Raw genomic sequence first — 17002 nt, 5'->3', positions numbered from 1 at the left:
CAAGGGCACTTTATTTTCTGTCAAATGTAATGCAACAGAAAAATTGTCCTTACTCTTAGTGTAGCACAGGTGTCCACAGCTCAGCCTGGTGCTCTGGGTGACTGCCCACCCTCAGCACTAAGCAGTCTCAGCTTCATTCAGTTAGCATTTAATGCCAAGTGATGAAGCATGAGGTTGTGAGAGAATTTCTTTGCAGAAGTCCACAGGGGCCATGGAGTTGGGTTTGTGTTGGGGTTTTTTATGGCTTCTGTGTTTGTGATGACATCTGGCTCAGCAACAGAAGGTGTAACAGTAGGAGCATACAAATGACCCTTCACAGCAGGATCCATGCCCCAGAAGTGAGCTCAGGTGCTTGCACAGGGATGGGGATGAGTTTTTAAAGATCCTTATTGAATCTCTCACTACTCACACTGAATGATGGAGCCACTGAAAGATCTGACGCTTCAGCACTTCCAGTTTGAGAAACCTGCAGAAGCTGGAAGTTAGAGACATTGTTTTTCCCTGCTCTATGATGCCCATCCCTGTGGCTCTTTTCTTTCCCCGGGAATTGGTGGTCATCTAGGACTTGTTCAGGAACTGTAAGTGGACTTTTCAAATCTAAAACTTTTAGGCTAGCGGCTGAGGCTCTCCCCTCTCCAGAGCCAAGTGTGCAGAGATTTTGCATTCAAAAGATTCTTAGAATTTCAAAAATGCTTTTGCTGCACAAGACTTTCTGCAGGAGGATATGCCAAAGTGTCTGTGCAGCACCAGGGGTAGTAAATAAGCTGTCAGGCTGAATGGCTGTCATCATAGCTGTTATATATCTTTATTGACTGATATCATCTAGATTGCAGTCTGCCTGAATTTTCTCCCTTTCTCTTCTTAAAAAAACCCTATTTGTCTAGGTTGGAAGTTTTGCTAAGGTGTCTTCTAAATCATATCATCATAAGAGATAGTACTGTAATATTGTAATTGACTGCCTAGAAGTATAAGAACTGGGCAGCATCCACAGCAAAGATCAGTGCTTTGTGAAGGAAATTTGAGGTTTATTATGTATTTGAAGTTTAAAGTAGTTGTTAAATTTGTCCTTAGTAAGGTCTTTTGGAAGACTAGTGAAAATGAGGTCCTAATACAAAAGAAAAATATACTTGGAGTGAGATTTGAAAGTTTTCGTATGTATATAAGTACATGAAGTTTTGGCTTTTTGTTCTGAGATCTACACATTTCTTTTGGTTTTGTATTAAAATAAACTCATCCTAAAAAAAAAAAAAAAGGAAGAATGATCAGTTAAGCTCATGAATCTATTGAATATCAGCACTTGAAGGAAACAGCTGGATGGAAAATAGACTTTTATTTTAACTCTGTGTCCATGTATATATTTTTAAGGCAAGTCAACTAACATAATACAGCTTTTAGAGCAGCAACTGAATGTTTTCTGGAACATACACAATACTGACCTGTATAAAAGCATGGCTGCATATGTGGGAGAAGATTTTTGACATGTTTAAAAATTAAGAAAATCTGTTGCATTATAATCCTAAGAAGTAATTATTCTCTTTCCACTGTCTTTAAAGAGGATTCAGATTACTTCTGTCAGCTATTTTCCTTCTTTGGTCTGAATTACCATGTGTTAAATGCACATCTCATTCATTCCCTTCTTGGCAGCAAATGTCTACTGCAAAGAGCACTGTCTCCTCCCAGTTCTTTCAAAGTTATATTAATAGACAGAATGCCTATAATATATTATAAAATTCTAATATGTCCTATTTCCATGTGATAGGATAGTTCCTCTATCATTTGTAAATCAGGTAAAAGGAACTGTCATTAATTTGCACATTCTGAATCAGTTTTCCCTCTTTTTCTGTTTCATAAGTGATTATTCTGCTTTTTGAAATAATTATGTAGCTTGTGAATGGTTAAATGAGCAGCTAAAACTCTATCAGTTCATCCTCTGACAGAAACTTGGAATCAACCCTAACCTGTTTTCCATATTTAAAGTATTTTCCCAGAGTCCCTTCGGTGGTTGATGGCTACACAACAGTTTGAGGCATCCAAGGAACTGATTCTTCAGTTAACGCACAAGAACAGGATGAACACAGAAAGTGACATCAAAGGAGTGGTGCCCGGTGAGTAGAACGGACAAGTGCAAATCCCCTGCTCTTCTCTCAAGGCTGCACGTGGCATTGCTACCCAGAATCAAATTATCTATTTATTGCCTGTAAAATCATCTCATTAATTCATTCATTCATTTTGCTTTTCTTGAAAATCCATTTCCAACTCCAGCACTGTGTATAAAACTACTTGGCCTGTTGAACAGCCCTAGTAGTAATAGTCTTGTCTTGCAGTACCATATGTCTTTAGAGATATCTCTTGAAGAATTTTGCCACAGTTACAAAGTGCACCTTCATCTCTGTGTGCCTCCAGAAACTGTATTTTAAGGAAGCTGCTTCCTGGGATCCTGGCCAACACCCAACACTTACTTTGTTGGTTTGGAAAAGCAGCAGCACTCAAACCCCCTATTCTAGTGTGCCAGCCCCATGGGAAATTAAACCACATTACAATTTCTCTCTAAAGCCTTGCTCCAAGAGCTGTTTTGCTTTCCTGTCCTGCATCATCTGAGTGATGCTGCTTTAGGGATGGGGGCTTGCTGCAAGTGACAGTGGTAGGGTGCAGTTTTTGCTTTGAGAGTCTACATTATCTTTGGTTTACTGATGCTTTTAGAAAGAGCTGCCTCCTCTTATCACCAGGATTGTCACTGAGGTAGCCGAGATCTTGTGATCACAGGGTGCTCTGCAGAAGAGACTGTGTGTCTGTGTGTGTGTGTGTCCCTAATTACAACAAAGGTGAAGAGTTTCTGGATCTTCATCTCACCTCACCAGTGCACCTATCAGATTTGGTTCAGGCTCCCCTCTTCCTTTTCACAGGCCTGACTCTGCCCGGAAACACCTGTTTTGTACTATCACTTGCAATCAGTATCAGACTACCTACTAGTCAGAAAATAGTGGAAACATTTCTTTTTTCCCCCTTTTTTCAAACCCTACCTTCTTTGACCCCAGGGGCTGTAGGGAGACCTCATCCAGTAGCTCTGCATATGAGTAGAAGTGATGCTTCTGCACTTGTCTGATACTTGCTGTCAAAGGTCTTTGGGGTAACTGTAGCTTCAGTCAGTGTTAAAAGCATCAGTCAGCACCAGAACAGGCTTCATCTAGGATAGAAATATGTCACTGTTAGTATCAGTGCCTAATGAATAAAGCAGTCTTTGTCAGTGAGAGGTGAAAAAGCCCAGTTCAGTCTATAGTATACATACCCAGGTCGTTGGTGTGATTTTTGGTGCAGTTGGCACAGTGGTGTGTATTAACTTGCTGCATGTACTTGGTGTATCTCAGGTTACAGTTCCTGAATCTACATTGTACACAACATGGGTTTGCAGTGTAAATGCCATTTTTCTGGTAAAGTCCTGCAAAGCAAAGGAGTATGTAAGCAGCCATTAACTTGTCAATCTGCACACACACCCCCCCAACTCCTTTTTGCAGATCTTGCCAGTGTAAATGATGGATCTCGGAGAAAACCTATCTCTGAGGCAACAAAATGTCTCACAATTGCACTTGGAGTATTCCAGCCAACTCTAAATTTGGCTTGTCACAGTCAGTTTCTTGAATTTGCAGATGAAATAAAATGTATTTTAGGGGAAAGAAAAAACCAAATTACCTGAGTTTCCTTTAAGGCAAGTAATAAAGATGCAACTGCTTGCTAGAGGGATTTATTTAGGCCATGTATGATGATACTGCCCATGGAGAAACGCTAAGTGTCAAAATGGTTTTATGACTGTTATTTGTGACTGATTACTTTTGCCAGTGGTTCCATGGTAGGACTACAATCCTGTTTCAGGAGGTGACTCCTTTCATGTGAAAAACAGAGCCTTATTTCACATCTTGATACTGTGAAATCTCTGCCTGAAAATCTATTTAGGTGTAGCAGTTGTCAGTACAATACCTTTTGAAAACATAAATAATAAGATAACATGGTTGTTTCTGCCTCCTTGTTGATGATGGGTTTGTTGGGGATGCTTTTGGGGTTCTTGTATTATTTCTTCCCTCACTTTTTCTCTTTAAACTCTTTCTGCAGCCCCACATTTTAAGGCTTTCCTGACCCAGCTTTGGAGGGATGCTGCATTTCTGTAAGGAGAGTAAGAGAGGAGCATTATCAAAAGGATGAAATGAGCTTAACGGCAAACTGTGGAAGGAAGGACCTTCTCTCTCATTCTGGTTGCATGGGAGTGTTGATGGTCTGAGTGAGGACAGGAGAAAAGTAGAAATCCTGAATTAAGAATGTGACCAAACCACAGGCCACATGTCTTGCAGTGGGTCAGTAAGCAGAAGAAAGCATTTCTCTGCTTTTGTGTGTTATAATCACATACCCATAGTTGCTATAGCTGGGAATGGGTAAAAAGCTGGTACTTGTCTGGGAGAAAGGATGCCATTGAGCCTGATGCAGATATCCTCTATTTTCCCTTGACTCCATTGTTGAGCTTTCCTGTCTATGTGGAGGGGTTTTTGTTTGTGATTTGTTTTATTCTTTTTTTCCATCTGAAAGGGCTGGAAACTGTTTTGCTCTAGTTAGGGGCCATTGTATTGCTGTTTATTATTCCTCACTGCATTGTTGTAAAAGCCTCCTATGATTGAATTACTCCCAATACATTTAAATGATAAACTGTTCATTTGCAGTCCCTTCCAGCTGAAAACCCCACTGTAATTTCACTCATACATACCAGTCAAATTAGTGTATCCTATATAACAGATCATTACTGGAGTTACAGTCGTTTCATATGTACCTATTTTGGCAACTGATACAAGTTCCGTAATAAAGAGAAGCAGCGTTCAACAGAGTGAAGTATGTCTGGGATGGAAGAAAATGTCATTTTGAATTGCTCTCCAAGCAATGAACAGGCTGATTTTCCTTTCTGAAGAATCACAACATTCCCGTCGCCTGCTGAAAGCTTTTGCATGTCCATTTGGCTACACTGCCTATAGTGGAGAGTACCACTAACCATCTGTAGGGCCTGTTTGTCCCATGAGGAGGTGGCCCACATGTTGGTGAAGAAAAAGGAAGCAAATTTTACCTGCTGTTTTTGACAGTCCATAGGATAGGAGTGGTTTGCCAGTGCTCTTCTGGGAGATGGGTCTAAAGAGAACAACTAGATGTTTGGACAGTAGTCCAACTGCAGGTGAAAGGTCTGGCAGCTGCAGTAACAACCCCTGTCTCTGGAGAAAATGAGGGTGGGTAGCTGATGTGCAATGCTCAGCCAGCAGGATAGTACAAGAGTATGCTTACATAGTAAACAAATTAAAGTGAAACAAGGGACATTGATAGGAGTCTAGAGTATTGTAAATTAACATTGCCCTTAGCTCAGAATGGGTCAGGTTGGAAGAGACCACAGTGGGTCATCTGGTCCAACCTTCCTGCTCAAGTAGGGCCATCCTAGAACTTGTGGCACAGGACTGAATCCAGATGGATCTTCAATGTCTCCAGTGAGGGAGACTCCACAGCCTCTCTGGGCAATCTGTTCCAGTGCCGTTACCCGCGTAGTAAAGTAGTTCTTCCTTATATTCAGGTGGAACTTCTTGTGCATCAGTTTCTGCCTGTTTTCTTTTGTCTTACTGCTTGGCACCACTGAGAGGAGCCTGGCTTCATCTTCTTGGCACCCATACTTTGGATGCTTGTATCGATTAATGAGGTCCCCTCTGAGCCATCTCTTCTTAAGACTGAACAGGCTCAGCTCTCTCAGCTTGTCCTCATAAGAGAGATGTTCTAGTCCCTTAATCGTCTTTGTTGCTTTCTGCTGGACTCCCTCCAGGAGCTCCATGACCCTTCTGTAATGAGGAGCCCAGAACTGGATGCAGTACTCCAGATGTGGCCTCACCAGGGCTGAGTAGAGTGGCAGGATCCCCTCCCTCGACCTGCTGGCAATACTTTTTCTAATGCATCCCAGGATTCCATTAGCATTCTTGGCTGCAGGGGCAGACTGCTAGCTTATTGTCTACCAGGACCTCCAGGTCCTTCTCTGCAGAGCTGCTTTCCAGCAGGTTGGCCACCAACCTGTACTGGTGTGTGGGGTTATTCCTCCCCATGGGCAGGACCCTGCATTTGCCCTTGTTGAATTTCAGAAGGTTCTTCACTGCCTGTCTCTCCAACCTGCCAGGGTCACTCTGAAGGGCTGCCATAGCCTGTTCCAGGGGTTATGTTGGTTGCACAAGTGGAGCTACTTCATCAGCACCTTTAAGTGGCTTTATTTTTGAGTGATTGGTATACCTTGTTATCTGGGGCAGGAATAACTTGCCTTTTTAAAGAGATTTTGGAGTTTATGTGGTTGTATTTTCTTCTTTAATGCTTAATAAATCTAGGTGTGTTAATTAGACCTGATTAAATCATCCTTAAGATGTTTAAAGTCTCAAAATTTCACCAATTGGCTTAAGACTTTTCCCTCTTTTAGATATAAAAGTTTAAATTCTTTTTGCATCAAGGAAATTATTTTTATTCAAACTACATACTGAAATGTCTGGTTTAATACAGGCTTGTTGAATTTGTGGACAAATATTTCAAAACATTATCCAAAAAAGTCAGCTTCAATCATGAGCAAGTTAAATAGTTTTATAAATATCAATTCAGTACAGGTTTTTCACTACCAATTTCTCCAGAAACTTCAGTCTCTCTTCGCTATTCTCCTCCAGAAACAAGCATACATTTCAGTGCAGCTGCAGGACAGTCATTTTGACCTTAGTGAAATAAATGCCAAGGAAATATGGAGATCTGTTTAATGAACAGGAGAAAAGAGTCTTTAGGGGAATTTGAAATCCCAAAGCACCAACTGTCCTTATGCCCTTTAAAGGTGTGCGGTATGTTAGATAGCTTTCGTTATTTGGATAGGATGCATTCTTTTTCTTCATGTGAGATTGAAGGGTGTGTTTGTTGCCTGGAACAGATCAGTTGCTGCAAGCTGAGTTTGGCTGCACCAGTACCCAGCCCTGCCATGTTTGGGTGTGCTGGGAAATGCACTGCTTGAGACACGCTATCAGCAGTTATCTAAGTGTCAGGCTTGATGCTTCTATGAAACCCGCTCCTGTGTGATTCTCTCTGGCTTCCCCTGTGGTGGGAGACATGTTCCTTAACATAAAAATAACTGCTTGACCAGGATGAAAAACAAGGCCCCCTCTTTGCTCATCTCTAGATGAAAATACAAACCAGAGTGCTCCTGTGTACAGATAGGTTATAGCTGTTCCTTTCCAAGGTTCTTTCCTAAGCTTAGAGAAATGATATTGATGTAATTAAGAAAGGTGGCCAGCAAGGATCAAACATCCAAATAGATGCCAGTATTTCAGCATGCAGGCCACAACATGGAGAGGGTGAAGGTGGACAGTGGTGATGAGTACCGTGTGTGCGTATGTGTGTGGACTGCAGTTAGGAAAGCTGTGGTTTTCAGGGGCTTTCCCTTTGAAGAAGAAGAAAAAAATTATCTTTCACCTTTCTTGCTACTGAGCAACATGCTGCCATGACTTTTATTTTATACATAAGCTATTTTTCTGTTTTGCTGTGCTGTATGCATTTTTTTCCTAAGCATGAGGCTTGGATCTATGTACTTACATGCTTTTTTCCTTTTTTTTCCCCACTGTGTAAATGGCAGAGGGAAGGGTGAAAAAGCCTTATGTCTAAAAGTCAGTCTGTTTCCCTGATAGAGGAGAGTACCTCTCCCTGTATCCTTTGACCGTCATGCCTACAATTATACTACTATTTTAAAGCTTGTGATGTATTAGTTAGATAAGGAAAGCAAGTTTTCTGGCCCCATAATACAGGTAGCTCAATGTGATACTACCTGCCAGATGTGCTCCTTTACCAGATCCTGTTTCTTAGGTATTCAGTGGTACTAAACAAATATCCCATGCAACTCCCAAGGGGTGATCAGATAGATATGGGAATAGTTCCAGGTGCTGCTTGAAGGCAGCCGTTAAGTCTTAAATCAGCCTTTGTGTCACCCACAGAGATTGCTGTCTCAAAATATTTAAAAAAACCCCAGCCAGTTATTTCTGTTGCCCTTTTGTATGTTAAATCAGCTTTCAGGAGGGTTTGGGTTTCTCCTGTTGTTCAGTAGCAGGAACCGATAGAGTGTGTGCAACTTTTTCAGGATCTGCTGTACATGATAAATAGTGATTAACAAGAGTAAAACTGGTCTGTTAAGTCCTCTTCTCCTGGCTGGGTCTGGAATGGAAGAGGAGAGCTCATGCATGCCCTGACTATATCCCTGGCAAACTGGTAGTGATAGCTGTCAGGGGAAAAGGGTACGCTCTGCTGAGAATGTGCCTTTTGATGACACTGGGAGAAGCCAAATATGCTAGGAAAAAAAAAGAAAAATAAAAAAAAAGGGGTGTCAGCCTATATTTAAGCTTGAATGACTCTCTCTCACTAGTTGAGTTCTCTGCAGACTCTTGCTGGCTGAACTCCAGCCTGTCAGTTTGTGCCCGGCTGGCACACTGGCTCTTTGTCCACAGTACTACCTATCCTCCCAGAGGAGCCAGCTTTACAGGGCAGGAACCATGTACAGAGGGCTGGCAGCAGGCCCTGGTGCTGCTGGCACTTCCCTAGCCCACGTGCACCAGGAGGGGAGAGGATGGGTGAGTCCAGATGTGGGTGTGAAGGGTAGGAAAGGAAACCTCAGGAATTAAAAGGAGGTGGAGAACAGTAAGAGGACACCAGTAGACAGTGAAGAGAAGAAATAAGAGCCTTAATCTAATTGTGGGAGCAAAGAGTAAAGATAGCTGGAGGGGACTTAGAGAGGCAAAGTCAACAAGTAACTGATGGAAAGTAATAGCCATAGAGGAAGAACAGACAGAAGCTAGAGCATGGAGACCAAAGGGGCTGTGATCATTTACTCTCTCCAGAACAAGCTGTCAAGTCCAAGGATTCGGTCTCAGCACTTTTGTCTTCTGAAATCCACTCCTAAAATGTGTGCTTCACCCCTCCATACTGCCCAACTCACTTGCTCTGCCTGCTGCGGTTTCCTCCATAGCTCCTGCAGCAGAGCAACAATGCATGTGTGGGTACCTGAAACCTCCTGATGGCTCAGGTACAGCTCCACACAATGGCATTTGAGGTGCATTTTGTGGTGTTTTGTTTTTTTTTAAATGTTGGTGATGTTAGAGGAATGTAAATATTGACAAGTCATGCTCTGGGAAATGCAAGAAGTCAGGTTGCCTGGGCAACCCTTGCTTGGCCTCCTGGCATGAAGGCATGATGATACAGCCTTTAATAACATGATTGCGACCTATTTTTTCCACAGGGCATAGGATGGACGAATCAGTGCATAGGATGGACGATGATGTGGGAATGAAGCTGTTGTCTGTTCCTCATTTGTTGCAGAATTTGGAAGGTGTGTAGTGAATGAGGCAGAGGGTTGCAGAAGGAAACAGGACAGTCTTGGGGAAATAAAGCTAAATACCTCCTGAAGAGCTGTACTTATTCTCCGTGTCTGCCAGGGATGATGTATGATGATGGAGATTTCCCTGGAATCAAGGCCCTTTCAGTGCTGTCACTAATCACAATTTCTTCAGAGTCTATCTCTAGCATGTAATTCTGAGGCTCAATTTGCAGAAAGCTGCAAGCATTTATATTGGCACCTACAAGAGGTATTGCTGCATGATTTTTTTCGTTCTGGACACAAATCCTCTATTTTGTCTCCCTGCCTGCACAACAGGAATAATCTTTGCCCTTACTTTTACGAGAAGGTGGTGTAGTGATGATTTCATTAGTATTTATGAAATACATGTATATTCTGACATCACTGTAGGAATGTCTCTGAGGAAATCTGTGATTTTTGTAATGAGGCTGACGGGCACATGTTGAATGGGAAAGGTAGAGATGTCATTAATACCTGCCCATTGGCTGACTGCAGTGAGCATTTTAGGGGGAAAAACTAATGTGTGATCATCTAAGTGCTGTATCGTAATGCATATGAGCAATTGAAGCAGCAATTTTTCTGGACTTTTCTATCTTTTTTTGAATTTAATTAGACATACAGGATTGAAATTAATTCTTGCAATTGGTCCTTTGCTGTTATATATGCTCTCATGAAATGAGATTCATTTTAAATGCTGTCAGTATTTATGTCCAGTGCTTTTGTTGGAAGCCCTTTCCAGTCTCCATATTGCTCTTGTACTGGGGTACATTTTAGCATTCAATTCAAATGCACTATAGCTGTCCAGGTTCATTCTTTTTTCCCCTTCCTATTTGCTCCTGTCTGTGCCTGTCTTAAATCTTACTTTCTCTTTTCCCAAGCTATGTAAGTAGACAGAAGCCCCATTCCTTTACTGAGATGTTCTCCTGTACCTCCTCTCCTTTTATAAATAGACTTGCCAAACTTTTAGTTTCTCAAATATTGATGACCAGAATTGTGAAAGAGTACCAGTATTTCTTTGTCTGAGTTGCAAATACCTCATGGACACAATAAACTGGTGCTTGATAGCCACTTGTGTTCAAGTAGTATATAACCAAGTCCAACACAGCATTTGCTTATCTTTCAGCAGAAACATTTCCCCTTAATCACTGAGAATCTTACCTTGTATTTTGCATTTTATTAGCTTTTGCCACACAGGGTCTCAAGCTTGCCCAGTTCCCTCTAATGACCCATTTCTATGTTGTACTTCACGTTGGTACTAAGGCTGTGCCTCACTTTGGCACCAGCAGACTTTATTGGTACATTTCTAAAGATTTTGCCAAACTCCCTACTGAGGTTATTAAACAAGGAAGAAGGAAGTTTTGGAGTTTTCTTTTGAGAATGAGTCACCCCACCACGAATGTCATGCCATTGACTTCTGATTTCCATTTTTCTATCCCTTATTGCTGTCTGCCCATCAGTCAGCATTTTACCCACCTCATAATTTCTATATGTGACTTGATAGCCTTCAATATTTCTTCACTAGTAAGCTTTTCAAAAATGCAATGATTTGGACTGCTAGGCTTCCAGAGTAATAAAAAAATAAATAAGCACAAAGAGAGTTCTTGGAGACAGAAGTCCTGAAAGGTATGAATAGACCTGTGTACCAGCAACTCAGTCTGCCTGAGAGTAGATTACTTCAGCTCACATTTTGGACTGATCTACCTCCTGCTGCAGAGCTGTCATGCTCTGGGGGTTGATTGAGCATCTGTGTGTTGGGCTCCCATAGCTCTTTTCATGTTCAAAGAGCTACTGACAGTATCATTTAGGAGCCAGAAAAATCCAGCAGAAGTCCATCACCACAGGACACTTGTCATTTTGGACATCCTTTTTTGGTGGCTTGATTTGGGCTTTGTCTATTTTGTCTGTGCTGAGTGATGCAGAGATGGGTGGCTTCATTTGAAGACTTTTAAGATACTTTCTGATTTTGAAAGCCGTGCTCTTGAAATGCAGAGGATCCCATGAGAATTCAGCAGTGTTGGGAGCTGGAAGCTGGTAGGGTTCCTCTTCTCATGAGACTTTTAAAGTCTCCCAATGAATAGTTTTAATTTTCACTGAGATATAAAGAGTTAGTTTGTTGACAGTTTTCCTACTGAGACCCTGAAGAGGAAGCCGTATGTGTGTGTGGGCTCTGGAGTATGGGAAAACTTATAAGGGCTCTCTCAGTAAATGGATAAAAATCTTTTTTATTTTCTACACTCTCCCTTCTGGTAAATCAGAACTGAAACATTTAATGCAAATTCCTTCTGAACTGGTGATTTCAGTGCAAAATTAAAGAATAAGCTGGGGATAAGGGGAGTTTTTCTGGTGTTAGTCTGGTAACTGAGAGAGCAATAGTTCACTTCCATGGGGTCTTAATAGGCTTCAGCTTGACTTCTCTTTTAATATCTTAACATTGACCTATGAAGTCCAGACAACCTAAGAGCTGTCGCTCTCCTGATGCCTGTCAGTCAGAGCAGGTCCTTTCATGCAAGCAGGCTCCCTTCAAAGACAGCAGGTCACTTACATGAGAACCAATTCCATAGCTGATGACTTTTTTGTAAGTCACATATCCTTTTGTTCCTATCCGAATGATATTTTGGTTATAGTAAGTCATTGATTTTGCAGCAGGGTGGGGGATTTTGGTGGACTATCTGACTGGTATATAGAGAGAGAAAGGAGGGAGAAAGTTCTCAGAAATATAGATGGTGTCGGAGCTGGGGAGAGTCATTCATTTGAAGCAGGTAACTTAGATTTGGAGTTTTAAGAATGTCATAGAGTGGATGCGTGACAATAAACAAAGGATGTATAAATTATAGGAACCCCTAGTGATTGAACAAAAAGAGAAGTGTAACCAAGTTAAGTGTTGCTTCTCTTAATTTTATTATGTTGTGGCTCGTAAAGTATATATTGACAAAAAAATCTACTTTCCCTTCTGAAACAAAAAAAGTAAAAATTACTCTGAGGAATAATAAAACAACTCAGATTAAGAAAATCTGAAGAATATGGCATCAGGGACTATCTTCTGCTGACAGAGGATGAGATGTTTTACTGTGGTAGGCCAGATATGGTCATCCCTAGACAGTTTGAGAGCAAACCCTTATGTCCACATGAAATCTGTACAATGTATGTTGTTTGGATAGTGAGTTTCATTGTTGCCCTTCAGATGAAACAGTAAACAGCCACCACCAGCCTTTCAAAACCCTTGTGCTTCTAGTGCTTGTTTTGACTTTTTTGCTGTAGGTTCGGCTTGGGCTCAATTATGGGCTTTACAACTATGTTTTACCTTACTGTTTACATTGTTCTGAATTATTTTATTTTCACTTACTCCTTTCCAGAGTCTTCCTACAGAAATCATTTTGACCTTGTTCATTGAGATTGGGTACCATCTTTTTTTATTGCTTATTTTTTTAATCTAGCCCCAATCTATTGCTGAGCCTGCTGAGGGCTCCTGTAGTACAAATATTAATTTAACCAATTTCTTCTTTTGCTCCACCTGTGTTTTTTTGCTTTTGTGAGCTTCATGCTGCATAGATTCTGGGGAGGATTGGCCATTATCAGGTAGTATAGTAAGTAGTATGGCAATGTTCTTCTTAACTACAATCATTAATGTATGATAGCCTTTGCTGCTTTTGTCAGAAGTATTCCCAGTAGTTCCTCCAGACAGAAGACCAAGTGACCAGAAGACCTGTGAGCAGTGAATGGCTCAAATATTTGCATATAAATAGTGTTTCTTTGATTTATTAGTTTTATGATGCACTCTTCAATTATCAGCAGGCAAACGTGTCTTTCTTTTATTTCATTTGTAAATTCAGGTGATTTATCTTCTCTTTTCTTTTTTCCCCACAGCTTGTTTTTGCTTTCCCCTGTCTTGCATCTCTTTAAGAAATTGCTATTCAGCAGGGTAAGGCAGAGGTCAGGGCAGGCCAGTGGGGACAACTGAGGACAGCCCTGCTGATTGTGTATGCACGAAGGGAACGCGTGCACCGTTCAGAGCAGGCCCACGCTGCCACCTTTAAATACAGTCGGTCTAGAAAGCAGCAGTGCAAGTCTTTATACTAAAAAATAGTCATAGTCTGTACTCTTGGAGTGCATAATTTTTGTGATGCTTCTTTATAGCTACAGCTTCTTCTATTTTTATTGGACTTGGTGCTGTCTCACTGATCCAGTAGCTTGGAAACAGTGGCTTTGTTGGCATGCTTAGGTAGGTATTCAAGCTTTAACCTAGTGGTGTTTGGGAAGTAAGCAGTGCCCTTCATTATTGTCCTGTGCCAACAAGGGTATCAGATGCAAAGAAAAATTAGCTTTGAGCTACCCAGCACTTTAAGGACATGGTGAGGCTTTAGTTCTGAAACACAAAGACACTACAGCTGCTGATGGCCAAGGATTTTTTTTTAAGGAAATGTCCTAACGTTTAGGACATCCATTAGAACAATTTTAAATATTTGAAAAGGGAGTGGGGAGGAAGAGGATGAGCTGAGCTGTCCTAGCCACTTTGTTCCAAGACCTGCATTTAAACAAACCTCAAAATATACTCATGAAAAACAAGTTTGAGCTCCAGTCCTTTCCATGGGTTTTCAGGTATGCACTGCACAAAGGCAGCAGGGCTTGCAGCTGCACAAGCACAGTCCTGCCTGTGAAGGGGTTTAAAAATTAACAGAATCCTGAAGTTCTTCAAGAAATTTAATATCATGCTTGCTGGGATCAAGCTCCATAGTGCTCCCATGTAACTTACAGATTTTAACCTGGGAGAAGGTTTGGAGTGTGAAGGAGTTCTTTGGCAGTTCTTCAACCCCAAAAATTTTAAGGGAAGCCTGGAAGAAAAGGAGAAACCTCTGCTGGGTTTTAGCCAGGCTGTTCAGAGGTTTTATAGTTCCTGTTAGTGTAATCAACAGTGTCGTGCTCTCTAGAACATCCCTCAGAATATCTGTAGTGCACAAGCAAATCTTCTTGTTCTCCCCAGTGAAAGGATAATTTTGATTTGGTTTGTTTCAGAGCTGGAAAAGGAAATCGCCAGGAGACCGAAGAAAGTCTGCATTGTTAAAGTGGTGGGAACAAGGAACCTGTGGAAAAACATCGTAGTATTGTGTGTGAACTCGTAAGTGCCATCTCTGTCTATTTGAGTAGTTGTGTGGTCAGTGAACAGGAAGCAGCAATGGGAAATGATGGGGCAGCTCCTCTGTTGCTAGTGTGGGACCCTCCACTAATGTCTCTGATGAGCTGCAACACCAGCTGTTGCAGGGAACTATTTTTTATAGCAAGTGTGGAAGAGATTGTTGGCTGTTTCAGGCAGTGGAACCCCATGTCTTCTCAGGTGCAGTGATGCAAGTGCATTGCTATCACCAGTGGTCTTGTGTGGCCATACGCTGGTATGTGCTCATGCATGCAAACATCCACTCCTTGGCATCCTGGGTAGGATTTTTGCCACATTAATGCCACAGGAGCAGAGGTTCAAGCTGTTTATATCTGATAAGGCTGTGTTGCAGAGGAAGATGTTGCTTGGCAGTAAATGCAAGCCTGCTTCCATGTATAACAGCTGCCTTTGATAGGTCTTCAAAGGCAGATTACAAAGTGCTTCAGCACTTCCAAACATGGAGTCACATGGGACACAGGGAGAATGTTCAGTCTCACACAGAACAAAGTGGTACCTTCCTCCTAAGACTTCATGCTTATGTGGACAAAACCAAGCATCAGCCTGACAGTTTTGCCATTTACAGGCTCTGAGATCTTCTGTCCAGACCTGAGCACCTTGTAAAGAGGAAATAGATAGGCTTGCAAATTCTAACAGGGCACCAGCACTGGATTTTCTAATTTTTTCCATCTTGTAAAATGCCCATTTGGATTTCTTTCATGATTTTTTTTTCCACATGAGAGGTGGGGAAAAGACTGGAAATCCCCATTCTCTACTAGGTTTAGAAGTAAGGAGCTCTCCTTACAGCTTTTTCTTCACCACTTCAGGCTGCTACTCTGCAGCCTTCACTCCTGTTAACAGGATCGTGGATCTGTCATGACCCAAAGGGGACAGCCCTGTGCTGGGCATATAGTCAGTCACCCAGAAGCACACAGACCTCAGGGATCAGTCTTCAGAATCTTCAGTGTTACTTGTTGCAGAATCAGCTCTGGTTATAGAAGTTTTGTGTCTCTCTTCCACCTACCAGGGAGTGACTCCCCCTGTTCTGAAACAGTATTTTCTTCTTACACTCAACTAATACATTTAGTAGCCAGTGTTAACTGTATTTGTGAAAAATGTTTACATGGGGAATTCTTCCCATCTCTCTCACCCTCATTAATTTTGTCTATTTGGAAGTTCCTAAACCAGAACTAGGCAGCCCAAAGAATACCTTCTGGCATTAGCACACGGAGGCTGTTTGCCATCCAAGCAGAGCAGGAAGCAGATGAAGGAAATAGCTTTCATGTTTGTTTTTGGGGGTGGAAAATAAAATATTTAATTTTAATTCTGTTATTCCTGTTTGATGGGGCAGTGCTGAATTCTAATACATGGAGAGTGAATCTTTTCAAGGGAATAAGAAATCAAAGGAGATGGAGGTATTCAGTTTTAAAGTAGCTCTTCTGAGCTGCTCACCAAGTTAAGAGAGTAGAGTAATTCTTGGGGAAACAGGCTGGAAAGCATAGTCCAAATGATACATTAATTTAGTTTATAGGTCATGGCCTAAATAACAACCCCAGCAACTATGTTCACATGCACAGAAGAGAAAGAGAGGAGAAACGCTGGTTAACTCTGCCCTCTTATTACTGTTGTTTTGCTGATGAATATTTCTCTTATGGGAGGAGTCAGTTATAATCAAGCTATCCAAAGCAAATGACATTTTTGTGTAACAGCAAGCACTTGTACTAGGTTTTTATTGGGGGAAGGTGTTTGGTATCGAGGGTGGGGTTTTGAACTAGAGTATTGATTCACAAGTTTGCAAGGGAAAATCTCCAGGCTCTGGGCTGTCGTGCACTCAGCAACTGTGTATTCCTGCCACTGTTTCTATGCTTATTTTGATATCCAGTTCACACTGACAGAGCTTCAAATTCCTTACCTTCAGGAGGATAGAGGTGTGTCAGTGTAATGTACCTGCCATTCATTTTTTTTGAGACCTGGAATTGTGAGGATAGAGGTGTGTCAGTGTAATGTATCTGCCATTCATTTCTTTGGAGACCTGGAATTGCGCCTGCTGCTCTGTCAGGCACAATTAATTTGTGACATGAGGTTTGTCTTGTCTAAGTGCCAGGGACAGGAAGCCCTTCCTGGCAGAGGTATTTGAGCTGCAATGGGTGCAGTCGAGAGCATTGACCTCTCCCATAGCACTTCTGCTTCAATTTTCCACCACATCAGGGGTGATGCTGGAGCTTCTCATGTGGCTTGTTGTCAGGGTTTAACCCCAGCCAGCCACCAAACACCACACAGCTGCTCACTCACTCCCTCACCAGCATGATGAGGGAGAGAATCAGAAGGTAAAAGCTAGAAAACTCGTGGGTTTAGATAAAGATAGTTTAACAAGGAAAGCAAAGGCCACGCACACAAGTGAAGCAAAGCAAGAAATTAATTCACTGCTTCCC

At 41.7% G+C, this 17002-nt stretch overlaps 1 protein-coding gene across 1 annotated transcript in view; it reads left to right on the top strand.

The window, feature by feature from the left end:
* The window catches only part of SLC22A23 (solute carrier family 22, member 23), a 98161-nt gene that overhangs the window by 68427 nt on the left and 12732 nt on the right, over window positions 1–17002 (top strand). The window contains exons 4-5 of the mRNA XM_009072537.1: window positions 1978–2105; window positions 14435–14537. Coding sequence (XP_009070785.1) covers window positions 1978–2105; window positions 14435–14537 — 231 coding nt within the window. The remainder of the gene's footprint in view (window positions 1–1977; window positions 2106–14434; window positions 14538–17002) is intronic.

The sequence above is a fragment of the Acanthisitta chloris genome, unplaced genomic scaffold (assembly GCF_000695815.1).
Source record: "Acanthisitta chloris isolate BGI_N310 unplaced genomic scaffold, ASM69581v1 scaffold5604, whole genome shotgun sequence".
Taxonomy (NCBI): Eukaryota; Metazoa; Chordata; class Aves; order Passeriformes; family Acanthisittidae; genus Acanthisitta; species Acanthisitta chloris.
This window is presented reverse-complemented; position numbering and strand designations above follow the sequence as displayed.